Below are 22,547 nucleotides of genomic sequence, written 5' to 3'. Positions count from 1 at the left end.
TGGCGCTCAAGTGTCGGAAACGTATAATCGAATGTCTTGATGTGGGTTACCTGTAGGAGGTTTAGTAGCGCGGTCATACCCCATTTATGTATCCCTCTGATGTCTTCAGTTTTATATGTTTATCTTTGTATTGAGAAATGTTTTTTGTTTCTGACTATCGGTCGAATAAAGTATATTGAATTGAATTGAATTGAAATATCTTTACAGCTTACTGGGGTGGAGAACCAGGCAATCATGGCCTTTGTTTGGGAGGTGGTGCAAGCGCAGCGGACCAAAGTGTGAGAGCTTAAAAAAGGAAAATTTGATTCTTAAAGTGACAGCGTTTAAATTCTTAAATTACCAAGGAAAATAAACATTGTCTTCATTTACTTAAGCCCCTTTTCCATTATCAGGTTTGCCTTTGCATTAAGTCATTAATGCCTTATATCATTTGGAGATAAAAAGCAATCCCTTTGGCATCCCGATAGGTTTCCTCTGCAGAGTGATAAGCACCACTCCTTTTCCTTTAAGCAATTTGTTTGTTTCATTCATTATTTGTCAGCTATACAGAAAATGTTTGAAGCACAATCCTAAGCATGTTTATTCAGAAGCAAGTCCCATTGTATCTGATTGGGTTTCCTCCCAGGGAAGTATGCAAAGCATTTCAGCCCAACAATGCGTAAAAGGAAATCATTTATTTTTCTAGACTCCTGTGATTTCATCAGCATGAGAGTTATCAAAAAGGGGCAGAGATAAGATGCATTTAGTTAATTCCCGCCCCTCGCACTGTACCCTTGAAATCAGACCTCCTCTAATGAACCGTTAAACATGAACATGGCCTCCTCTGAGCCCTCATATCTTATTTCACACACACACACACACACACACACACACACACACACACACACATAAAAGAGAACTGGCATAACATAACAACCTTGTGTTGCAGCTAAAACAAGGTAGGCGTTTATATTTACAGGATTTATTCTGTGTGTTGAACTGGGCTTCCATGGTGACCATTTTGGGCACAGTCCAGTCCTTTTGTTCTGGGGCTGTGAAGCCCAGGTGACAACTGCATGCAGACTCAGCGCTGCTGGCAGGTAGGGATGCTGGAGAGATTTGATTCTGTTGACATTTATAGGCAAATCTACTTAATTTGGCAGAACTGAAATGCAGCCATCTTGTGCACTTCTCTGAATATTGCAGGAGAGTTCCTGAGCCAAGTGGTGTTCTCTCACTAGGGCTGTGCACCAGATTCATCTGAGTCCTGGGCCAGCTTGGGCTTATTTAGAGTAATTTGGGCATTGGCCAAGGCGAGACAGCCACGGATCACTATGGTTCAGGTTTGATGGCTCAGAGCAATCTGTGGAGGTTGGGGCAGGGCCTCAAGCAGGAAGGGGAAGCAGGAGTCAGGTGTGAAGCCTTGCAAAAAGGCCAAGACCTACCAGACCACCAGTTGCATTTTCCACCTGACCCCTCATCCTGCAGGATCAGCGAGAGGAGGGCATTGCTTCTGCAGGATGCAGGCGCTGCTTTGAAAGTGACTTTCCTGCAGAGAAGCCACTTGTGAAGAGCACACTACAGAATTGAACTGCCTGCTCTTGGTGAAGGGAAGAGAGGAGCTTTCCCCCTCCCTAGTGCTCCCTCTTCCAACAGGAGCAGCTCACAGTGACAAATACAAATGCAGGAACAAAGCAAATAATGCTTTTTGCCTTTGACAGCTGTGTGGCTGGTGCAAGTTAAACAGGGTGTTTTCTAATATTGAAATGCAATTGGTGGGAGAGCTTCATCTGTTATCTGTCTGTCATCTGATTCCTTGTGTGTGGCACCTGATTTATTTTGGACCCTATGCAACAGCACAGCAGCTTATAATATTACTAGCTGGCCCTGCCACACGTTGTTGTGGCTTAGTCTGTTAAATGGGCCCTCAGAGTCCCCCTTCAGACTCCCCTGTAGACCCCACTTTGGCTTAGTCTGTTAAATGGGCCCTCAGAGTCCCCCTTTTGACTACTCCCTCCACCCCAACCCGGGCTCATCCGCTGCGGCCTAGACAGTTATTCCAGCTGGGCAATGCTGTGGCCTATTCATTTGGCTGGGCAATGCTGGGCCTTGTTGCTGCAAAAGGCCTGTTTTCAGTTGGTTGCCATGGAATTTTGTGATGTCACCAATTGTCTGCAGCCAATGGAGACGCTGCTTCTCCGTTCTATTTCCCAGCATGCATTTTCATCTGATTTGTGAGTTCTGGAACATGTTGTTTTTGGGATTTTACATGGCCCAGATGTGACATCTGTCTTTAAAAATGGTATGGGCTTGCTCTCATAGTCATATTTGACTTTGTGTCAAAATTTGAATGCAATCGGTCAAGGGGTTTCATTGAACATCGGAGACGAACACACATGCCCAGTTTATATATATATAGATGAACATTGAAATCCACCCCACTAAGGATGAACTTTTTATGAACTGAATAGTTCGTTCGTACGAACTGGAACTGAACTACCTTGTTTTATACAAGTACAAGCTTTATCTGGAACCTTGTCCGCACATACCCCTTATTAGTTTCAGGCTAGTCCTGGATTTCTGTCTCCAAAGGGATCAGAATTTCCATTTATCCTATCTATTCACAAAAGAATCAGCCTCATGCTACATTAACATTTAGCAGCAGCAGAAATACAAAGTGGGAGATTGAATAAGGGCTTGAGAGGATTACTAGCTGGCTTGGTTGGTAGGAGAAGGAACCTTAAATATACAGGGGAAACATTAACCCTGTTAAGTTGATTTGTTCATGGTTCTGCCTTTTATATTTGTTTGAGACTGCTTTCCCCACCTCTCATTAAACAGGCTGCCTCTTTTATTTTACATGTTCAATTTACAGTCTACATCATCTCACTTCCATGTCAACATGTTGGCCTCCTCCTGGAGTCTCAGGGCCTTAATGCTGATACCTCTGGAGCTTCTAACAACGCAAATAACTGGGAATTGTGAAACATTGCTCCAATTCCCCCCCTTCATTAAAAGGGAGGTATTACATTTGGAATCACGGGGACATTTGCCATATGCTCATTAAATACCGACTGTTAAAAGAGCTTTGAGATTTGAAAAGTGTGCAAGATAAATCCAGGCAGCAAGTAATTGCTTCCAAATTAAATGAGTAATAAAGGTTTGATTGCTCAGTGCGTAGCATGTGAAAAACGTACAACAATATTTCGGAGGTTTAAAGCATGGCTTGAAAAGATGCAGGCACAATCGTGAGACATTATAGGGAACAAAGGATGGCCGTCTTTTTAGTGGGATAGGGATCACACTCCAAGCATTTGGTCTAGCGCCAGGCCTGAAAGCCAATTTGGTAGGATTTCCTAAACTGGTATACCAGAGCTATTAGAGAGATTTAGTAACTGGAGGGAGGGAGGTGAGATAGGCATGAACCTGGAATAAATGGCATCCATTTTGGCCTTTATGCAGAATGTGCTTGGAAGGTGGCAAACAGTTCCCCTAAGCAGACTTTGCCTAAGTACCCATACTATACAGTACTGACAGGGCCGGCTCTTCGTAGACCCCCGGTGGCGCAGTGCACCACGGCGCGGGGCTGGTAAGCTGGGTGCCGGCCTGGCAAGGAGGGCGCCGCGCGGAAACCAATTGCGCCCTGCGAGGGCGGGGCGGGCGGCGGAGCGATCTCCGTCCCTCAGCACCAGGGCGCGCGATCTGCTCAAGACGGCCCTGAGTACTGAAGTCTTTGATGGGGACTTTCACTCCCCTCAGTGGCAGAGATGGGCCATGGAGATCAACAGTGTTAAGTATAAAGGGTTTAATTGTCACAGAAATGAAAAATGGCTAAAGGTATATTGCAGAAGGTTTAACATCTGGTTTTCCCATGAAGACTATACAGTCGTTCCTTGGAAGTCAAACAGAATCCGTTCCGGAAGTCCGTTCCAAAAGAGATTTTAAGGGTCACGATCCCCAAATTTTATTCCAATCCTTGGGAAGTATTTGTGTGCTAGTATCCAGCTACTATATTTTTAAGGGGTTCCATAGATCTGTAAGTTACATTAAGCAACACAGAGTCCAATTTAGGAACCATTCCTCCCCTCCCCCCCATTGTGCTTATAGAACTTTTCAATTTTTGTTAAGGAGCACAGGAGCCATTTAAACTTAAGAAAGAGTCCACCCATTTGCAGCTTCAGAAATATGGAAATGGTGTTAATACAACTGAGCTCAAATTAGTTACTTGGCTCCAGAGCTACATTTAAAAAGGTAGAACAAAATGCTGGTAGTGAGCTATTAATTAGGCCTTATCTGGTTCAGTACTCTTAATTTTGAAATAAATTGATGGTTGCTTAGCAGCTATTAATAGACCAATCTGAACAGCACATGGTCCTTAGTAACAAACACACCTCTTTGAAAGTAGATCGCAGTGACACTGAGAAGCCTTCTTTCCACATGGATTTGCTTAGCATTAGAGTCTAACGGAATTTTTATGTGCAGCAGGTGGGTTGGTATTTTGGCACAATTACAGGGAGCCACAAACACCAGCCACATATCCATTCTCCAAGACATCTGAACGTGGCATTTCTTCGTTTTTAAAATAACCTGACTGCCCTATTTGCGGGTGGCAAATGGGAAGGGCCATTTTTTCAGGTGGGGGTAAATTCTTATGAAAAGTCCTTCTCCATGCTTCTTAAACTTCTGGAAACAAGATCAGGCTGAGGATCCAAGAGCTTACTGGGAGCTCTTTGGAAGATTTCTAGGGTGTTTAATGCTGTGAATCTTTACCTACAGTCAACCCATATAACTATGCAGGCCCTATATCACAAAATGCCAACAAGTCTCCAGTGACTTCATTGCAATGGAAGCAAAACCTGAGGGCATTCTGAGCCCCTGAACTCCTCAATGCTTGGAGAATTGGGGGACACACAAATACACACAGAGACAAACAAACAAACAAACACAAAGGCACTCATCGAAGTAGTTAATTACCAGGTTACAAGGACCAGAAAGAAACTGTCGGGAAGATCGGGATAGCTGCAGCTTATAGGAGGCAGCAATTGCGAAAGGGAAGTCTTCCCCATCAACTTATGTCCATACCAAGGAAAAACATCACCTGCTTGAGGGGTGGTGAACCTGTGACCCTGCAGACATTGGCCATGGTGACCAATGCTGGTGGGAGTTTGGAGTCCAACAATATATGGAGAGCAGCATGTTGGTTACCCTTGCCTCAGACAGAGATTGTGGTGAACGGGTCTTGTATGGAAGGAAACCATTGCAGAACAGCCAGAACGTAAATACAAAGAGCCCAGTAGGCTGGGAGGACAGGAAAAAAGTGATATGGTTATTTTACTTTTTGTTGTGTAATTCGGTAGAAGTCATTTCCTTACACCTCTAGAATAAGGTTACCAGACATCCCCGTTTCCCAGGGACAGTCCCTGGATTTACAAAATCCATCTTTTTAGTAGGAAGTCGATTGCGGATTCATTGAAAAAATAATAATCTGGTAACCTTACTCTAGAAGTGAAAGGAACCAGGAATGACCTCTAAAATGTTGAAATATTGGGGAGTTGGGGTGGGGGCTCTAGGCCTCTTTGGCATGTGGAAAACTATCCTGGCAGGGAAAACGTTTTTCCTGCTGTTTTTCTACACTGAGGAAGTGTTGACAGGAGATGTTATATTGACACCAACTGTTGCCTTGCTGATAACATTTTTTTAAAAAAGGATATAAAGTGAAAATGAAACTGAAAAAGATCTAGAAATATCTGAGGACTCAAAGAAGAGGAAGGTGAGAGCAGAACATAATGGCTCAGGTAAGAACCCCTTTGAATAGGGGACATTGTTTATCGATCCCCACCCAGTCCAAAATACCTTCCCTTTGATTGTCTTCCCTTTGACTGTTTTTTCAAAAGTAAGTGTTGCCACTTGACTTGCTGTTTGCCTTATGCTGCTGTCTCTGGTTGCAAGGCAACGTACACTTTCTTGTCTTGTCTTGTCATTGAACACAGTGAGACTTACTTCAGAGTAAGAATGCCGGCTCCCTCAGCCTGAAACAAGATTATTACCGCAACCCCATAGTCGCCTTTGACTGGATTTAACAATCCAGGGGCCCTTTACCTTACCTTTTCTTACCTTACGCCACAATAGTGGTTAAACAGATGCCTGTGGGAAAGCAGCGAGCAGCACCAGAGCCCTCTACCTTTCCGTGGTTTCCAGCAATAGGCATGCAAAAAAATTTCTGCCTCCAACTTTGGAAATAGAGCATAGCCATCAGGGCTGGTGGCCATTGATAACCCTCTCCTCCATGAAGTTGTCTCATCATGGGGATCAGCATGGGGATACCATCCCATACTACTAGTTTATGATGCGTCCGTGGCTTCATGGAAATGTTTTGTCTGGTGCCACAGCTGGTGCAGTGTGTAAGCATGCACAAATTCTGGCCTGCTTTGGTGTGCCGCCTCCTCCTCCTCTCAGCTGCATTGTGAGGGGGGCAGAGCTGGTGGCAGGCAACACCTTCCTTCCTTCCTTGGGCAGGGAAAGGGCTGTCGCAGCACCAGGGCGACAGCAGCAGCAGGGGTGGGGAATGCAGTGGACATACCTGCCAGTGACTGAGGTGGCATCTGTTTCTTGATTTGCCACTGCTCTTATCATCTTCTGCTGCCTCTGGGAGACATTTGGATTGCCCCCCCCCCCGGAATGTGGCAGGACATAGACAGCCAGTCACTACAGCGTCCTGGGTGTAGGCACCAACTCTGCTGATAATGATGTCATATATTTGTTGGAAATGGAAAGAGAAGAAAGGCACCTTTTATCATATGTGGTGGGCATGTAAAATGACTAAGAGCTTCTGGGAGATGATATACAATGAACTGAAAAAAAGTTTTTTTAAAGACATTTGTAAAAAGTACAGAAGCTTTTCTTTTAGGAATAATCAATGCACTTCATGTACACAATTATGGCAGTGTGAATGGTGTATGCTCAGAAATGGAAGAAGGGCACAATACCAACATAGGAGGAATGTCAGATGAAATTGATATAATATATACAAATGTCCAGAGTTGCCATTGGGGGGGGGGGTGTTAAAGCTGGATTCAGCAAAAATCAGCCAGGACTTAAGACAGCCCTAGAATAAGAAATGACTTCTAATGAAGACTGGGAAAGAATTGTAGAATATTTAAAAAATCATTACAAACATTTTAAACTGTTAACAGGATTCAGCAGTATGAAGCATACTGGAACAAAAAGTGAAAAAGAGAGAAAATTGAAAAATATAGAATATGCAGTAGTAAAGGTTTAATAAAATGAGCCATGGACAGGGAGAAGGGAAGTGAATGGAAATGTATTTGGTTTAATATTATTGTGCAAATTTGTAAAATTGAAAATGATAAATACAATAAAAAAGCTAATGCCACAGAGTGAGGTCTGGGAGAAATATCTGCCATAACCTACACAGGTGTGGTCTTCTAGACGTGGTTGGATTCCAGCTCCCATCAGCCCTAGCCACTATAGCTAATGCCCTGGGGTTATGGGAGTTGTAGTCCAGCAACATCTGGAAAGCGACAAGTTCTCCATCTCTGAGCTACAGTATAAAAGAAACGGCTGCCTCTGTGGCTGTGATCCTATGTACTTTGGAGTATGTTTCATTGAATCTACTGGGACTTACTTCTGAGTAAACTTGCACAGCTGTTTAGCCAAGGAAAACATTGCCTCACTTTCTTCTTGCAGAATCCAAAGCCTGGAGACCAGATTGAGATTTTTCGAAGTGGTTACCAACACTGGGCTATCTACGTAGGGAATGGATATGTGGTCCACCTGACGTCTGCAGGTAAGAGCTTCTCCTTATTTCCTAGGAAGGGTGATTTTATGAGAGGGAAGAATAAGACAGAGAACATTGGCAGATTACCCCTGAATAAACGCAGCCCTTGATTTTTTTTGGGGGGGGGGTCCCCCACCACTGGTTTGGGACTAATTGTTGCTGGAAGTTCTATGACCTGATACTTGCAATTGTTGTAAGGCAGTTAGAGGACTGCTTTGGAGCCAAGAGATTGTGTTCTGGTTGGTTGTAAGTTGTTTTGGGTTGCCTTGGGCAAGATAAGAGTTCCCAGTACGTTTCCGAGCACAATTCAAAGTGTTGGTACTGACCTTTAAAGCCCTAAATGGCCTCGGTCCTGTATACCTGAAGGAGCGTCTCCACCCCCACTGTTCAGCCCGGACACTGAGATCCAGCTCTGAGAGCCTTCTGGCAGTTCCCTTATTGCGAGAAGTGAGGTTACAGGGAACCAGATGGAGGGCCTTCTCGGTAGTGGCACCCGCCCTGTGGAACACCCTTCCACCAGATGTCAAGGAAATGAGCAGTTATTCTATCTTTAAAAGACATCTGAAGGCTGCCCTGTTTAGGGAAGCTTTTAATATTTAATGCTGTTTTGCTGTAATACTCAATTGGGAGCCGCCCAGAGTGTCTGGGAAGACTCAGCCAGATGGGCGGGGTACAAATAAAAAATTATCAACGACAGAAATCCACCAACAGCATACAAATCAATATGGCTAACCTGACCCGCCCACCCTACTCACATAAAACAGACCACCACAGCCAACCACAAAAGAAAACTATATCCTAGGCCAACCCCAACAACTCTCACCATCAAAGGAAAACAAATGCACAACAAAGAACCTGCACAACCGATGCTGACAACCCCCCCAACACACTTTAAGTAAACTAGAAACATTGTCACACTACCCCCACCCCCTTCCCTTATCTACCGCTCTCCCCCTTTTCCTCCCCAATGTCTCAACAATTGAAACTGATCTGTAAAAATGCTATGAGAGACACTGCCCATGTCTTTGTAAACTGAAAAAACCTTTAATAAAAATAAATTAAAAAAACAAATAAAAAATTATTATTATTATTATTATTATTATTATTATTATTATTATTATATAAGAGTGACTAACAATTTTTTAAAAATAATATTTGTCAAAACAACAACAACTGATGTCTTCTTGAAACAATGTTGTTGATGAAATGCAGGGAATCTAGGCCTAATGGTCAATGTTTCTGAGTTTCTTTTCTCTCTCTGTTCTTAAGATGGGGTTACAGGAAGTTTTTCCTCTATTCCTCTGTCTGCCGACACAAAAAAGGCAGTGGTGAAGAAAGAAAAGCTTTCAGAAGTGGCAGGGAAAGACAAGTGGGAGGTCAACAACGAGAAGGACAGAAAATATAAAGTCAAGCCTGTAGACGAAATAATTAGAGCTGCAAACAAATGTGTTGGGATGGAGATAGACTACAACGTGGTCATGATGAACTGCGAACATTTTGCCACCGCACTACGATATGGCCAACCTGACAGTACACAGGTGTGTAGAATTTATTCACGTTTTCGTAGTGCTGTGATACTGAAATTCTTTCTAAACTCCTGATCCTGGAAAAATGAGGTGAGATTAAGAAGCAGTTAATTTAATTTTTATGTAGATTTAATTTCTAACCCCCATTTACAAAGATGGGGAGCAGAACTGAACATTTACTGGAATATGTTGAAGGACTGCAAAACAGAACAAAAAATAAATATCATAACATTTAAAGATAACTTGAGTTCATACACTTAAATTGTCTGAAAGGACAAATGAGAAGATTAAAAACTCAGAACTCAGGTTTCCAAATCAATAACAGTCTTGTACCCTGATGAAAAATGTTGGGTCTGTATTCCTTTAATATTTTTCAAACTATAGTCACAGAACTCAGTTTTTTTGCACCAAAGCATATTCTTTTACAAGGAATTACAGTTGTACCTCGGAACTTGTACGCCTTGGTACGCATACGTTTTGGCTCCCGAATAATCGAAAACAGGAAGTGATTGTTCTGGTTTTTGGACATTCTTTGGAACCCAAACGTCTGATGCGACTTCCGCAGAACTCATATTTTTGCACCAAAGCATGTTCTGTTACACGGAATTATTTTTTAAAGCATACTTTAAACCCAGATTTAATTGCCTTGGAATCTGAGAATTTCAAATCTGGCTATTATCTGTTTCCAAACATTTAAAGCAAAGTTTCATATCAAACTCTGTTGTGAGAAATGAAGGACCTTCAGTCACTGTGAATAAAAATGCTTAAACCTCTTCTTCTTTTTTGCAGGCGGAAATCGGTCTCTGGGGGACACTTGGTGGTATTGTAGGAGCTGCGCTGCTACTGTAGGAAGTGTGGTCTTGGGTGCAAGGTTGATAGCAGCTATGATCATCGGTAAACCCCGTTAGTCAGTGTTCAATATATGGTGAGACATGTGAACAATCTAAAATATTGTTGGGGGCAATTCTACATGGGATTCTAACAAGATCCCATTTTGAAATAACAACAGTTATTGAATAAAAATAAAAAATTAAAACATCAAATCAATCAAGATTTAGGTTTTCTGTCTTTATCCATTGGTGTGAATTTTGAAGAATGGCTCTGTTTCAGTTGGTGTATTGTTTTGTAAAGTGCAGATTTTGATTGTGAATTGAATCAAATTTCTCCCTGCTGCTTCTAGATGTGGTACAGCGGTACCTTGGTTTGCGACTACAATCCGCTCCGCGGGGGCGGTCGCTCCCCGAATCAGTCGCTTGCCAAAGGGACTCGTCTGCGCGTGCATGAAGCGCCGATAGAGCGCTTCCGCACATGCGCGTGCTGCGCAGATCGCTTCTGCGCATCCAAGCGCTGCGGAACCCGGATGTAAACACTTCCGGGTCCGCGGTGGTCGAAAACCAAAGCGGTCGCTCCACAAGGCGGTCGCAAACAGAGGTTTGACTGTAGAGGACACTGACCAAAGCTGAAGTAAGGTTCAGTTGCCAGTCTGGTCAGCTGCTGTACATGGAGTGGAGGATGCCACCATCTTGTTTCAGGCCAGCCTTGACACATACCGTAGTTTTAGCTCAATAAGACCATACAACACACTTAGTTTTTAGAGGAGGAAAACAAGGGGAAAAGTATTCTGTTGGTTCCCCCACCACCTCTCGCACAGGTAGGCAGAGGTGCCGCCGTTGTAGGAGGCGCTGCACTGCACCTCTCCCAACCGTGGCTCCTCTGCCTGCTGTTGTGAGTGGGAGGGATGAATGGCGAGAAATGGCTCCTTTCTCGCCGCTGGTCCCGCCGCTGCGTCTCACACTGGCAGGCAGAGGAGCCGCTGTTGTGGGAGGCACTGCACCTCTCCCAATGGTGCAGTGGGAGCAGCAGCCTAAAAGGGCTCCTTTCGGGCTGTTCCTCCCTGCCCTGCCCTCCTGCTGCAGGTCCCCACCACCACTGGGAGCCATGGCTCTGGTAGGCCATGGCTCCTCCCTCCCCCACCACTGGGAGCCATGGCTCTGGCAGGAGAAGCATCCCTTCGGTTCAGGGATCCTGCTGCCGTCCGTGCCTTCGCTCCATAAGACACACAGACATTTCCCCTCTGTTTTTAGGAGGGGGAAAGTGTGTCTTATAGAGCGAAAAATACAGTACAACATTTTGCTGCAGGCCTCGGTTGTTAAAAACCAATATGTGCCTGTACAGTATAAAGAATCCCACAACAGTGTAGCTTGTGAAGTCACTGGTACAGTCATATTGAGTTGCAGATCTCCATTTTGAAGGGAGTTTTGAATAATATTTTAATGGTGGCGGGAGGGAGGGAAGTCACAGCTCGGCGGAGCGAATTGAACTGAGATGAGGGGATATAAGAGGAATTGAAATTATGTTTTTTGTTTTTGTGTTGTTTGTTTATTGAATAAAAATTATTTGGGGAAAAAAGAATAATACATATTTTAATGGGTCTGGACAATGACCTATTCCAAAAGGAGTCAGTTCTTATGCTTTCAGTCACTTCAAACTACGCAATATTAATATCGCAAACAGCTCTGTGTTTGTCCAATTCTTCAGGGTGAACATAACCCAGAAGGCTGCCATATATTGTGTCAGACCATTGGTCCATCTAGCCTGAGGTAACCTGAGATAGCCAAAACGACTCATCTCCTGACACATCATTGCATCAATGCGGCTTAATAAAGTGGGTGAGGGGTTTTTTTAAGCTCTTACACCTGTCATGGAGTCAAGTCCAGCCCTTCCATGAGACAAGGCAAAGCAATTTGCCTCAGGTGGCGGATCCAACCCCCGCCCCACCCCCTGCTACTAGTCTGGCCACAGCCACCTGTACCGCTGCTGCTGCTGCTGCATTGCGGCAGCAGCGTGGGTACAGCCACGGGTGAAGGTAGCAGTGTGAGCACAATGGTGGTAGCAGGGAGGGGGCCCAGATCTGCAGGGGGGCTGTGTTGGGGGAGCATATTACACTGGATTTAGGGTGGTGCAGGCAGTTCCCTCTCGCAAGATGCCAAGCCAATGGGGAGCGAAATAATAGTAATAGTAGCAATAATAATAATAATAATAATAATAATAATAATAATAATAATAATAATAATATCAATCATCAGTGCTATTTTTCTAGAAAAAGAGGTGCCGGAACTCATCATGAACACCCCCATTGTTCTCTCAGAATGGCAATGGAGGCCACCTGAGAGGTTCCAGAATTGAGTTCCGGCTTAAAAAAAAAAGCCTAGTAGTAATAATAAAACCTATATTTATACAGGTACCTACTGAGAAGCAACTGTATCAAAATGAACTATTATGAAAATAATGAATATTTAGTGGTGGGGGGTATCCAAATTTTTTCCTCGCTCAGGGTGCCATATTGCCAAAGTCCGCTCCTCGGGATACCCTTGCATGAAGTCTATTGTTATCAGGATCATTCATTTGAAGTGTTAGTGCTTATTTATGACAGTGATGTCTAATGGAGGAAAGCGTACATGGGTCCCCATGCAGACACTAACCATAGCTAGACCTGCTTAACTTCATCACCAAGGCTGTGATTCAGACTCATCCCACCTCACCTGTGCTGCTGACATTTTATGATAAAAGACTGAAATGTTTCTCAAGGAATGTCCTGTTGAGAAACCGGAGAATGTTGTTGGCAGTATCAGAGTTAGACCCGTTTTAAGAAGAGAGGTGTGGCATATTTCTCTTAATTTGGGGGCACCGGAGCTGGCATATAGCCACAAAGTACTTCCTTTTACAGCATCAATAAAAGAAGGCATGCATGTTTGAAGAAACAGAAGCATGCTTTGGAAAAGAACAGCTATTTATATCATACAGTCCCCACGTTTTGCAACACCAATTACTATACGATTCTATCATCTGATAAATAATCAATCTAAGATCTGGAGTGAGGATCAAAGACAGATTTGCATTAGCACGGAAAACAGGATGGGTCACTGTTCATTCCAATTGTGTAAGACAGTAATTACAGGAAAAAATGGTTGCCTTAATTATTAAGTATATCTTGCAATGTATTTTTACTTTAAAAAAACAACCACTACACGTGGATGTTTTCATCTGTTCATTTGTGCACAGCTCGAGAGTCCTGCAGAGAATGCAAAAATAAAATAAAATCCACATTTGGTCTCTGCAGATTTTATTTTTAGATATACATTAGATAAAGTTGACAGCTATGTAAAATCACATGTTAGTGGGCAGCTCCCCATTGGCTACATGGCTACATCTCCATTCTGCGTTCCCGCGCACTGTTTTAATTAAGATTATTTATTTCTTTATTGTGATGATCATATTTTAATTGCCTCTAAAGTACTGGAGAGATGGAGCTGCAAGCACATTGTGAATAATTTATTACCATTTGGAAGTAGAATATATGGCATGATATTGGAACATGGGCAGTTTGTTACTGTGAGATGTCCCTGGCCTTTGTATTAGATTTCCCTTGACAGATAAACAAAACATCCATGCCCCACTCAGTTCAAAGCAGCCTACAAAGTATATATTCCCAATGGATTGTTTCCTATGTTTTTCGAGGACCCATTATCTTCTACTCTGCATTGGCGGTGAGGGCGAGGGCGTCTATTATTTTTATGTTAATTGACATTTCAAATGTTGAAACACTCCACTTAGGAAAACAAAAATGAAGCATTGAATTGTTGCAGAAACTGAAACGAACTGAAAATACAACAATTTGATATGAGGCTACTCCTGTGTTTGATGGTTCAGTTCAGCTCAGAGGTGACCAGGGTTTTGCTTATGAGAGCTTAAAAAAAAAAATTGAAATGGGCCTTACCTGTGCTACAGGGTTTTGTCGCATGAGTCAAATGTAGGGATGTTGGAGAAATCTGACAAAAAAGAAAGCAGAAACTGCTGCAGCTCATGAGTTAGTTTGTGAACAGGAACAGAAAACAGCCAAGCGAATAGGATTGGTATTAATTCACACTATTGTTTTTAAGTATGCAAGTGATACATAAATGATAGTGGCTGTGTGGTTTTGTTTTTTTACTTTCTTTTGATGTTGACTTTACATTGAACGTTATGTACGTTACACAGCTTATGTTACATAGCATTCAGGAAGATGAATAACACAGTATTTGGCAGAAACGGAACTGCAGCAGAATGGAAACAGCACTGTTTGTGACAAATACTGTTTGAGCAAAAATGGCTGCCCTCTGTAGTCTTAAGCTGCACCTCTATATCTTGGTCTTTGACACCTCAGATATGCATTTTTAGGACCCACTCTGGTTCTAACTGAAATTTGTCTTACACTGTTTTTCATGTTGTGTTTTATGTTGCTGTTAACTTTGGAACTCCTGGTGATGAGCGGGTAATGAATTTAATAATAATTCATTATTAACATTGTCCAACATGTCCTTGTTGGAAGCTGCCATATTTTCCGAGCCAAACAGAATTTGTCATTTTTTAAAATGCTAAGAGAGATACAAAAACTGTAGCCTTATTAGCTTCCAAGGCTCCTTTAGTCAATTCTCTCTCTACAAAACCACAACATACAGTTACTGTAACTGCTGTAGAAGGGCTGTGTTTGCACAATATGTTAAGGTAACCTGGAACTATGTGAACATGTGGGCTTCTATAGAGGAGTTCCCATCTATTTTGTGCCTCCCTGGTCTTTTTTACTCCCATGCCAAGCTATGTCAAGGTTTGGTTTAGCATGTAATCCAAACCTCGGGCCATAGTTAAACTCTCTCCTCCTCCTAAACCGTGAGTTGTGGCCAAGGACAAAGCTTGGGTTGGGTACTTTGGTTAAAGAGGAGAGAGCTTAACCACAATCCTGAGTTCGAATGATATGCTAAGCCAAAGCTTGGCTTTGCTCATCACAGCATGAGAATGAGAAAGATCAGGGAGGAGCAAACCCCTTTTAGGGCATTACACTCCCATTGTCCCTGTCTTCCACACAGGCAGGAGAATGTTTGCAGATGCAGAAAATTATATCTACAATTCCTAGAATCAACGAATTGTAGAGTTGGAAAGGTCATCTAATCCAACCCCTATGCAGGAATCTCAGCATGTGGTTACCCATCCAATTCAAAACCATACCAGATCCTGCTTAGTTCTGCAAATGTGCTAGTAGTTTTATTGCTGCACCACAACTGCAAACTCCAAGCAACTCACGCCATCTGCCATAGGCAACTCCTGTATACTCAGTTTAACATTGTTTTAGTCAATCTGTTAAAAATCTGATAACTAATTAGTTTTTTTAAAACAATGTTTAGATCAGGAAGGGAAGGGGGACAGTTGCTAATGAGCTAAACAGAAAGAGGCAGTAGAAAAGACTGAAAAAAACAGCTGTACTTTCACCTAATAAATAAGAAATAACCGCATGGATGCAATGCACTGAAAGTTAATCACTTTGAAGTCTCATTGATCTCAAAGGAAGAGATTTAAGGACATAATCAACTCTTCCAGTGCAATCAGTGGGACTTTGACATGATTAACTTTGTGGCCAATTTCATTTGTAGTAAACAGGGCTGTGCAAACAAACTGGGCCCATTTGGAGGTATCTGGGCCTTGGTCAAATTGGTTTCAGACAACCCTGAATCACTACAGGTTGGGTTGAGTGACCCAGAAACATCTGGACTGATGGGGCATCAGGTAGGAAAGAATGGAGGTGTGACAGGCAGCCCTGTATTGGGAAATTTTTTAATGTCTGATGTTTTTATATGCTGTTAAGAGCCACCCAGGGTGGCTGGGGAAACCCAGCCAGACGGGCAGAGTACTACTACTACTACTAATAATAATAATTATTATTATTATTTATTTATACCCCGCCCATCTGGCTGGGTTTCCCCAACCACACTGGGCGGCTTCCAACCGAACATTAAAAACAGTACAGCATCAAACATTAAAAACTTCCCTAAACAGGGCCGCCTTCAGTTGTCTTCTGAAAATAGAATAGTTACTTATTGCCTTGACATTTGCTGGGAGGGCGTTCCACAGGGCGGGTGCCACTACTGAGAAGGCCCTCTGTCTGGTTCCCTGTAACCTCACTTCTCGCAATGAGGGAACCGCCAGAAGGCCCTCGGTTCTGGATCTGAATCTCGGGCTGAATGGTGGGGGTGGAGACGCTCCTTCAGGTATACAGGACCGAGGCTGTTTAGGGCTTTAAAGGTGCCTTTCCTCACCTCTTTCCTGCATCCTCAAGCAGCACCACACAAGATCAGGAAAAGGTTGAAGCACAAAGACTCTTTTGTAACAGATCAGGTACATCTTTATTATGTACACGGCTAAAAATGAAAACTGGACTTCCCTCGCAGTATAAAAAACATTTTTGTTAACATAAACTGTTTATCACCTTTTAAAGAAATGGGATAAGTCTGGTATAAGAACTTATTGTGCTGCTTGGATGTGATTTTGCATCATTGCCTAAACACCATATTTGAGGTTAGGGTGATATTACCGGTAGTTTATTATCTGTATGATATTGTTATGTTGCAACGATTTAATAATAATAGAAGGAGATTGGAGAAGGCCCTTAACCCCAACCCAAAAATTGCTTTGGAGAAAGATTCAGGGCAGGTGGTCCCTAAGGGGGCCCAGGGCGAATTTTCCCAATCCAGGGGCCACAGAATAGGGCCACAGAGTGTATTAGAGGTCAGGCCTGTGCACAACTCTAGTTTTAAATGCATAGAGGATTTCATGCCATAGCAAATATCCACTTAACCTTATAAACTAACCTAAAATGACCAGGGCCTTAGTAAATCTAGGTCACTCTGAGGCTAAGTCAAGCCCTAGGAACTGGATTATTGAGAGGACTATGCCCAGAAAGACAGTCTAAGAAGAAAAAGAAATAAATAAAAAGCTGTAAATAAATAAATTCATATTTGCATGAGGGAGAAGCAGGAGGTGGATACATATATAGAAAATGCTGGTAACTTGTTTTCTGGAAGCCTACACATGAAGACAGATGAGTTGTTCCATCGTGTGCTCCTTGGCACTTTCCTTTCTTCTGGGTTTGCCTTTTCTGATCATATTACTCAGCCAGTTTCTGCTGCGGTTCAAAATAACAAAAAACATGTGCTCCAAGCTTTTCAATATGTTCCTTTATCTCTCTCTCTCTCTATGCTCTAGAAATCTAAAACAACAGCCCAACCGTTGGAACGAGAAGAAAAAAACAACCACTGCCGGTTTAGCAATGTTAACGCGTTTGAGGCGGGGTAGGGGAGGCAGAAGTTTCAAATGATAAGCAAAAGAGTGCACATCTGCCAGTGACCAAGTCTGAAGAGAGCGGGGAGTCCCCCAAACGAATTAAAAAGGAAAAAAAGGCCAGAAGGGAAATGTGAATTTTCTGAGGTGGATATGTGTTGCAGAAATATTTGTTGTCAGTGCTGGTTTTTTTAGAAAAAGGGGTGCTAGAACTCACCATGAATGTCAATGGCGCCCACCTGAGAGTTCTGGCAAATTCCGGCTGAAAAAAAGCCCTGCTTGTTGTGACGATTATGCTGTTTATGCCATAATTTGGGGGCACATGTACTGAATTTTATATAAATTTCAGCTTTTTTTTTTAAAAAAAAAACTGCTTTGAACGCAACCATCTTTAAGAACTGGAAGGAAAATATGCTGGCAACGTAATTTAACAGGAAATATGATGACACATTTCAATGTATGAAGAAAGGGATTATTATTATTATTATAAAAAAAGAACTTGTCTTTTGCAGCAGTGTCCTGTTCACAATAGATCATCTCTGTTTCATGTCCATTTGAGAAAAAAGTTTTGGTCTTAATTTCTGCCTGGCCTGGGAGGGCAGGGCCCTGACTACCTCCAGCTACAAAAACTGAAGCTGCTGAGGAGATTCTTGGACTGAGGTGTTTGTGGGAAGGAGTTTGTGAGTATAGGGTGGCAATGACCAGGGCCAGAATAATCCTGGTCAGGCCATGCAAGCCCTAAAAGCAAGAGGAACTCCATTTTCTAAATCTCTCTGCCTCTGATAGAAAGTAAACCAGACAGCACTTTGCACACAGGCACAGCATGTTTGCACATCTAATGCAAAGATCTAACCACACACAGCACTTCTAAGAAATTCTAGCATAAACCACAAGAGCAAGAGGATGTAGCCCACCGCAAATTATAAGTAGAGCACAACCACAATTGTGCCTGTAAAATTCCACATAGACACGTGTATGAAGGTACCAGGTACATAACGCCACCTAGTAGAGTTGGGCGGGTGACTTTGCATCTTGGGGTGCTCTCTCTTGATTGGTTGATGAAGTACTGCAGAAAGGCTGATCTTCACTTCACTCTGTCAAAAAGGTATAAAAGCACTCTGTGTATGCCCATGGGTTGGGCAGAATGAGAAACTCATTCTCACTGCCACCATTTATTGCAATAAATGTTTTAATAAATCTGTTTTATAATATGTACAACTGCCTGAGATTTCGTCTGGTCAATTTGGGAAGCCAATCATCCATATTACATTTCTGGTGTCCTAACATTTCTGGTGCCGTGACTCGGATGAGGGCATTTCCCTGAACCAGAGGCAGTCCCCTTTTGCCCCACTGGACAGGGCGCAGATTCCTAACGGCGCCTCTGGTCTGGTGCACACCGGCAGACTTTTTCCGGAGGATCAGAGGTGGCCCTTGAGTTTCCGTGCCCTGAACGAAGAGGCAAAAGGACCGAGGTTGGAAGGGAAGAACAGGAAAAGCCGGCTGGGGTAAGTAGAAAGGGAAAAGGTACCTTGAAGGGAATTGGCCCCCTTTAATGAGGGGAAGGGAGATCCTGATCACATCTCCAGCGTGTTGGTAGTACTCAGTTAATCAGAGGTCAACTGGGAAAACCAGGCGCTTTGGGTAAGAGGCAAAGGGAGGAGGAAAATGTGTATGTTAGTAGCCAGTAGGGAGGAGGTCCCCTGACAAATAGATACTTAGGAAACAAGGAAAAACTGGGAGGTAGAGTGTGGTAAAGTGTCCAATGCATGGTATGTGTGGCAAAGTTTGCAGTGCATGCTCTGGTTGAATGAGGGGATACTTTACAGGGCCATAAATGGGAGGAGTATGGTCAAGAGGAGGGAAAAATGTGATTTCCCTAGAATTCATGATAGATAAATTCAGAATGCTATAAAAGAAATTTAATTTACAAGTCCTGCCAACAACAAGTTCAGAGAAAAAAAGGTGGTGCAAACCAGTATTCCCCCAAAGAGAAGAAAGGCATTGTGAGAAAGAAGATGAAGAGAAAGGCAGTGGTTAAACAGCAACAAATGATGGCTCAAGGACCAGTGAGGAACCAGAAGGGGTTCAAAGGTCACTGGTGAAGGTCAGTTGCTAGGACGGAGATGTCTCGGTCAATGTAAAAGAGGAAGGAAGAGTGTTCGGAGAAAGATGGGACAAGGGGGTCCCAGCAGAAGAGAGTTCGTCGGTTTGGCAGGCATGGCAAGGAGCCATGGTCAAGGTGACTTAAGAGTTACCTGCATCTGGACTTTGTTATAAACATAGGCACCCAGTATTCTGTTTTTAAATATCCTTGAAACAGCCCCAAAAAGCCAAAAGAAGCATCAGACTGATTTTATGCCTAAAAGGGCTGTACAAACAGACAGCGGAGGATTTGTTCAGAAAAATCATCTCTGCAACCTTTAGAATGCTATTCACCACACTAGAAATGATGCTACCCACCCCCCCCCCCACAGGAAACTGACAAAATGCCAGTAACGGTGCTCAGAAAATGTTTTCATATGCTTCAGCTGGCTTCAAAGGAAAAGAAAAGAAAGAAAAAATCATGTACTTAAGTAGTTCACAACGCAAGAGACAATAGATTTTATTTGAACAATTAACATCTTTTCCCCAAGTCCTGTTGGAACTGTGCAGACTTTAGTTTTTGGGAAAACTTACAAGAATGGGGAAAAAGAGACATTTGAGTCCTTCTAAAAGCAAACTACGTTTAAAGGGTTTAACCCTCCTACCTGCAACCCCATTTCATATGTTTTTGTGACAGCAACATGTTGGAAAATTTGTAGAACTGCATATTTTAATGAAATGAATGTCTGTCAACTAAAGAATTCAGGATAAGGTAGAAGGAAGTTATACTGAATTGAGATTTGTGGGTAAAGACATTGTTTGAATCTAACACTACGTTGGAAGACAGGCTGCAACATCTCAATAACTCTCAAACCTCCGGCAGAGATGTGTGGCATAACCCCCCCTTATTTGGTTACACAAGCAATTCTGCATGATTTGTATTTGCACAACTTGTTTTCTCCTGCAACCTGCACTTAGAGACTGTGGCTGTGCCTGGCTGGTGTTGCCATTTCGGACATTCTATTGTGTGACATTGTGTGACCAAAGACCGTTGCTGTGACAGTAGGGAGAAAAGATGTTATGCTTTGGAGATCCACGTTTCAGGTTACAAAAACACTACTGCTCTAAATGCTTTGACTTTAAAAATTTTATGTCTCACGGAAACAGCCCGTTGCTACAAAGCAGCTGTAAGTTCTTTCTTCTTCTAGAAACCACAAGACTTTGCATAATTTGAAAAACAGGCTTCAGTATCCTAGCAGAACTCAGCCGTCGGCAGCTGGATGGGAGGCAAATACGGATTTAAAGGACCCCTCCTTAACCCTGCACATGCATGAAGTTCTGTGGAAGGAAAGAGAAACCACGGGGAGATCCTGAAAGATGGACCAGACGTGGAATCCTGTTGCAAGCCTTGTGAAATTCGGCAAAGACTGCTGTAAGGCACTGCTGCTATATCCCAGAGATGACTTCTCAACTAACTGCTGCTACATCCCAGAGATGACTTCTGTGTGCCAGACACACCTCAGTGTCCAATACGTGGGACGCACTACCTCGGAGAGTTTGGTGGTGGACTAACCAGCAAGAAGTTCTAAAACAGCTGCGGCAGCTACAAGGACAATCTCTCTCCCCCCCCCCTTTGTTTTTTATCTACAGGAAATCACTCGAGCGAACAGCGTGTAGCCTTGCGGAGCCTGACACGATGGTTCCAGCCTAACGCTAGCGAGTCCCTGAGTGAATCCTTGAAGGAAGGGAGACGAGACCCTCTTCATTCCTAGGTGGTGAGGTATCCATTCCATCCGGTGAAAGTGCCTGAGATGACCCCCTGGATCCACACCCTGCTGTACCTAATCAGGAGTGGGTACCCAGCGCACGGTGCACCAGTTTCCCCTTGCAGCGTCTGACCGGCAAAAGACGCCCAGCGCATGGGAAACCGAAGTAGCCCCTGCTGTGACACTCCGGACGCTGTCACTCGACGCACGGGTTGAGGAATGTCCATCTTATGCAGCACCAAACATCAAGGAGACAAGGAGACGCACCCTATGCAGAACCTTGGTCTGTATAAAGCTTCTGGTAACCCTTCTGAGACAAGCTGAATAACAAGCTGGGAAAAGTCAGCAGAAGCTTCCTCACTTACTTTGCTCTCTGTTGCCCATCCTTTGGCCTAACATTGGAGCATGGGAAGCTGCTGGCTCCTCTGTAGAATCATAGAGTTGGAAGAGACCACAAGGGCCATCCAGTTCAACCCCCTACCAAGCAGGAAACACCAGGAAACACTGTAGTGCAATGGGCCAATCAAATGGAGATGCAGAAGCAGACCTGTTCTTCATCTCCATATTGAAGAGGAGGGAATATAGGGTGGCAATGACCAGGGCCAGAATAATCCTGGTCAGGCCATGCAAGCCCTAAAAGCAAGAGGAACTCCATTTTCTAAATCTCTCTGCCTCTGATAGAAAGTAAACCAGACAGCACTTTGCACACAGGCACAGCATGTTTGCACATCTAATGCAAAGATCTAACCACACACAGCACTTCTAAGAAATTCTAGCATAAACCACAAGAGCAAGAGGATGTAGCCCACCGCAAATTATAAGTAGAGCACAACCACAATTGTGCCTGTAAAATTCCACATAGACACGTGTATGAAGGTACCAGGTACATAACGCCACCTAGTAGAGTTGGGCGGGTGACTTTGCATCTTGGGGTGCTCTCTCTTGATTGGTTGATGAAGTACTGCAGAAAGGCTGATCTTCACTTCACTCTGTCAAAAAGGTATAAAAGCACTCTGTGTATGCCCATGGGTTGGGCAGAATGAGAAACTCATTCTCACTGCCACCATTTATTGCAATAAATGTTTTAATAAATCTGTTTTATAATATGTACAACTGCCTGAGATTTCGTCTGGTCAATTTGGGAAGCCAATCATCCATATTACATTTCTGGTGTCCTAACATGAGAAGGGTTGTTGCTGCTGTGTGTATGTTTTTTTCTTTTTTGTATCTTTATTTTAGATCTTGTGA

General features: G+C 43.3%; 1 protein-coding gene across 3 annotated transcripts; it reads left to right on the top strand.

Annotated features, from left to right (window-relative positions):
- Positions 1 to 874: 874 nt before the first annotated feature.
- Positions 875 to 22,412, top strand: LOC118091976 (phospholipase A and acyltransferase 3-like). 3 transcript variants are annotated; one of them, XM_088654473.1, is made up of 5 exons: positions 875 to 938; positions 5,686 to 5,774; positions 7,687 to 7,786; positions 9,047 to 9,315; positions 10,093 to 10,354. In XM_088654473.1, the coding sequence occupies exons 2-5, from the start codon at positions 5,766 to 5,768 to the stop codon at positions 10,150 to 10,152; spliced, it is 438 nt and encodes a 145-aa protein (XP_088510599.1). In that variant the 5' UTR covers positions 875 to 938; positions 5,686 to 5,765; the 3' UTR covers positions 10,153 to 10,354. The 3 variants fall into 3 exon arrangements, with proteins under 3 accessions (XP_088510599.1, XP_088510598.1, XP_088510597.1); XM_088654472.1 differs by lacking the exon at positions 875 to 938 and adding an exon at positions 1,013 to 1,079; XM_088654471.1 differs by lacking the exons at positions 875 to 938; positions 10,093 to 10,354 and adding exons at positions 1,014 to 1,079; positions 17,377 to 22,412.
- The last annotated feature ends 135 nt before the right edge of the window (positions 22,413 to 22,547 follow it).

This window comes from Zootoca vivipara, chromosome 11, assembly GCF_965207765.1.
Source record: "Zootoca vivipara chromosome 11, rZooViv2.hap1.1, whole genome shotgun sequence".
Taxonomy (NCBI): Eukaryota; Metazoa; Chordata; class Lepidosauria; order Squamata; family Lacertidae; genus Zootoca; species Zootoca vivipara.
This window is presented reverse-complemented; position numbering and strand designations above follow the sequence as displayed.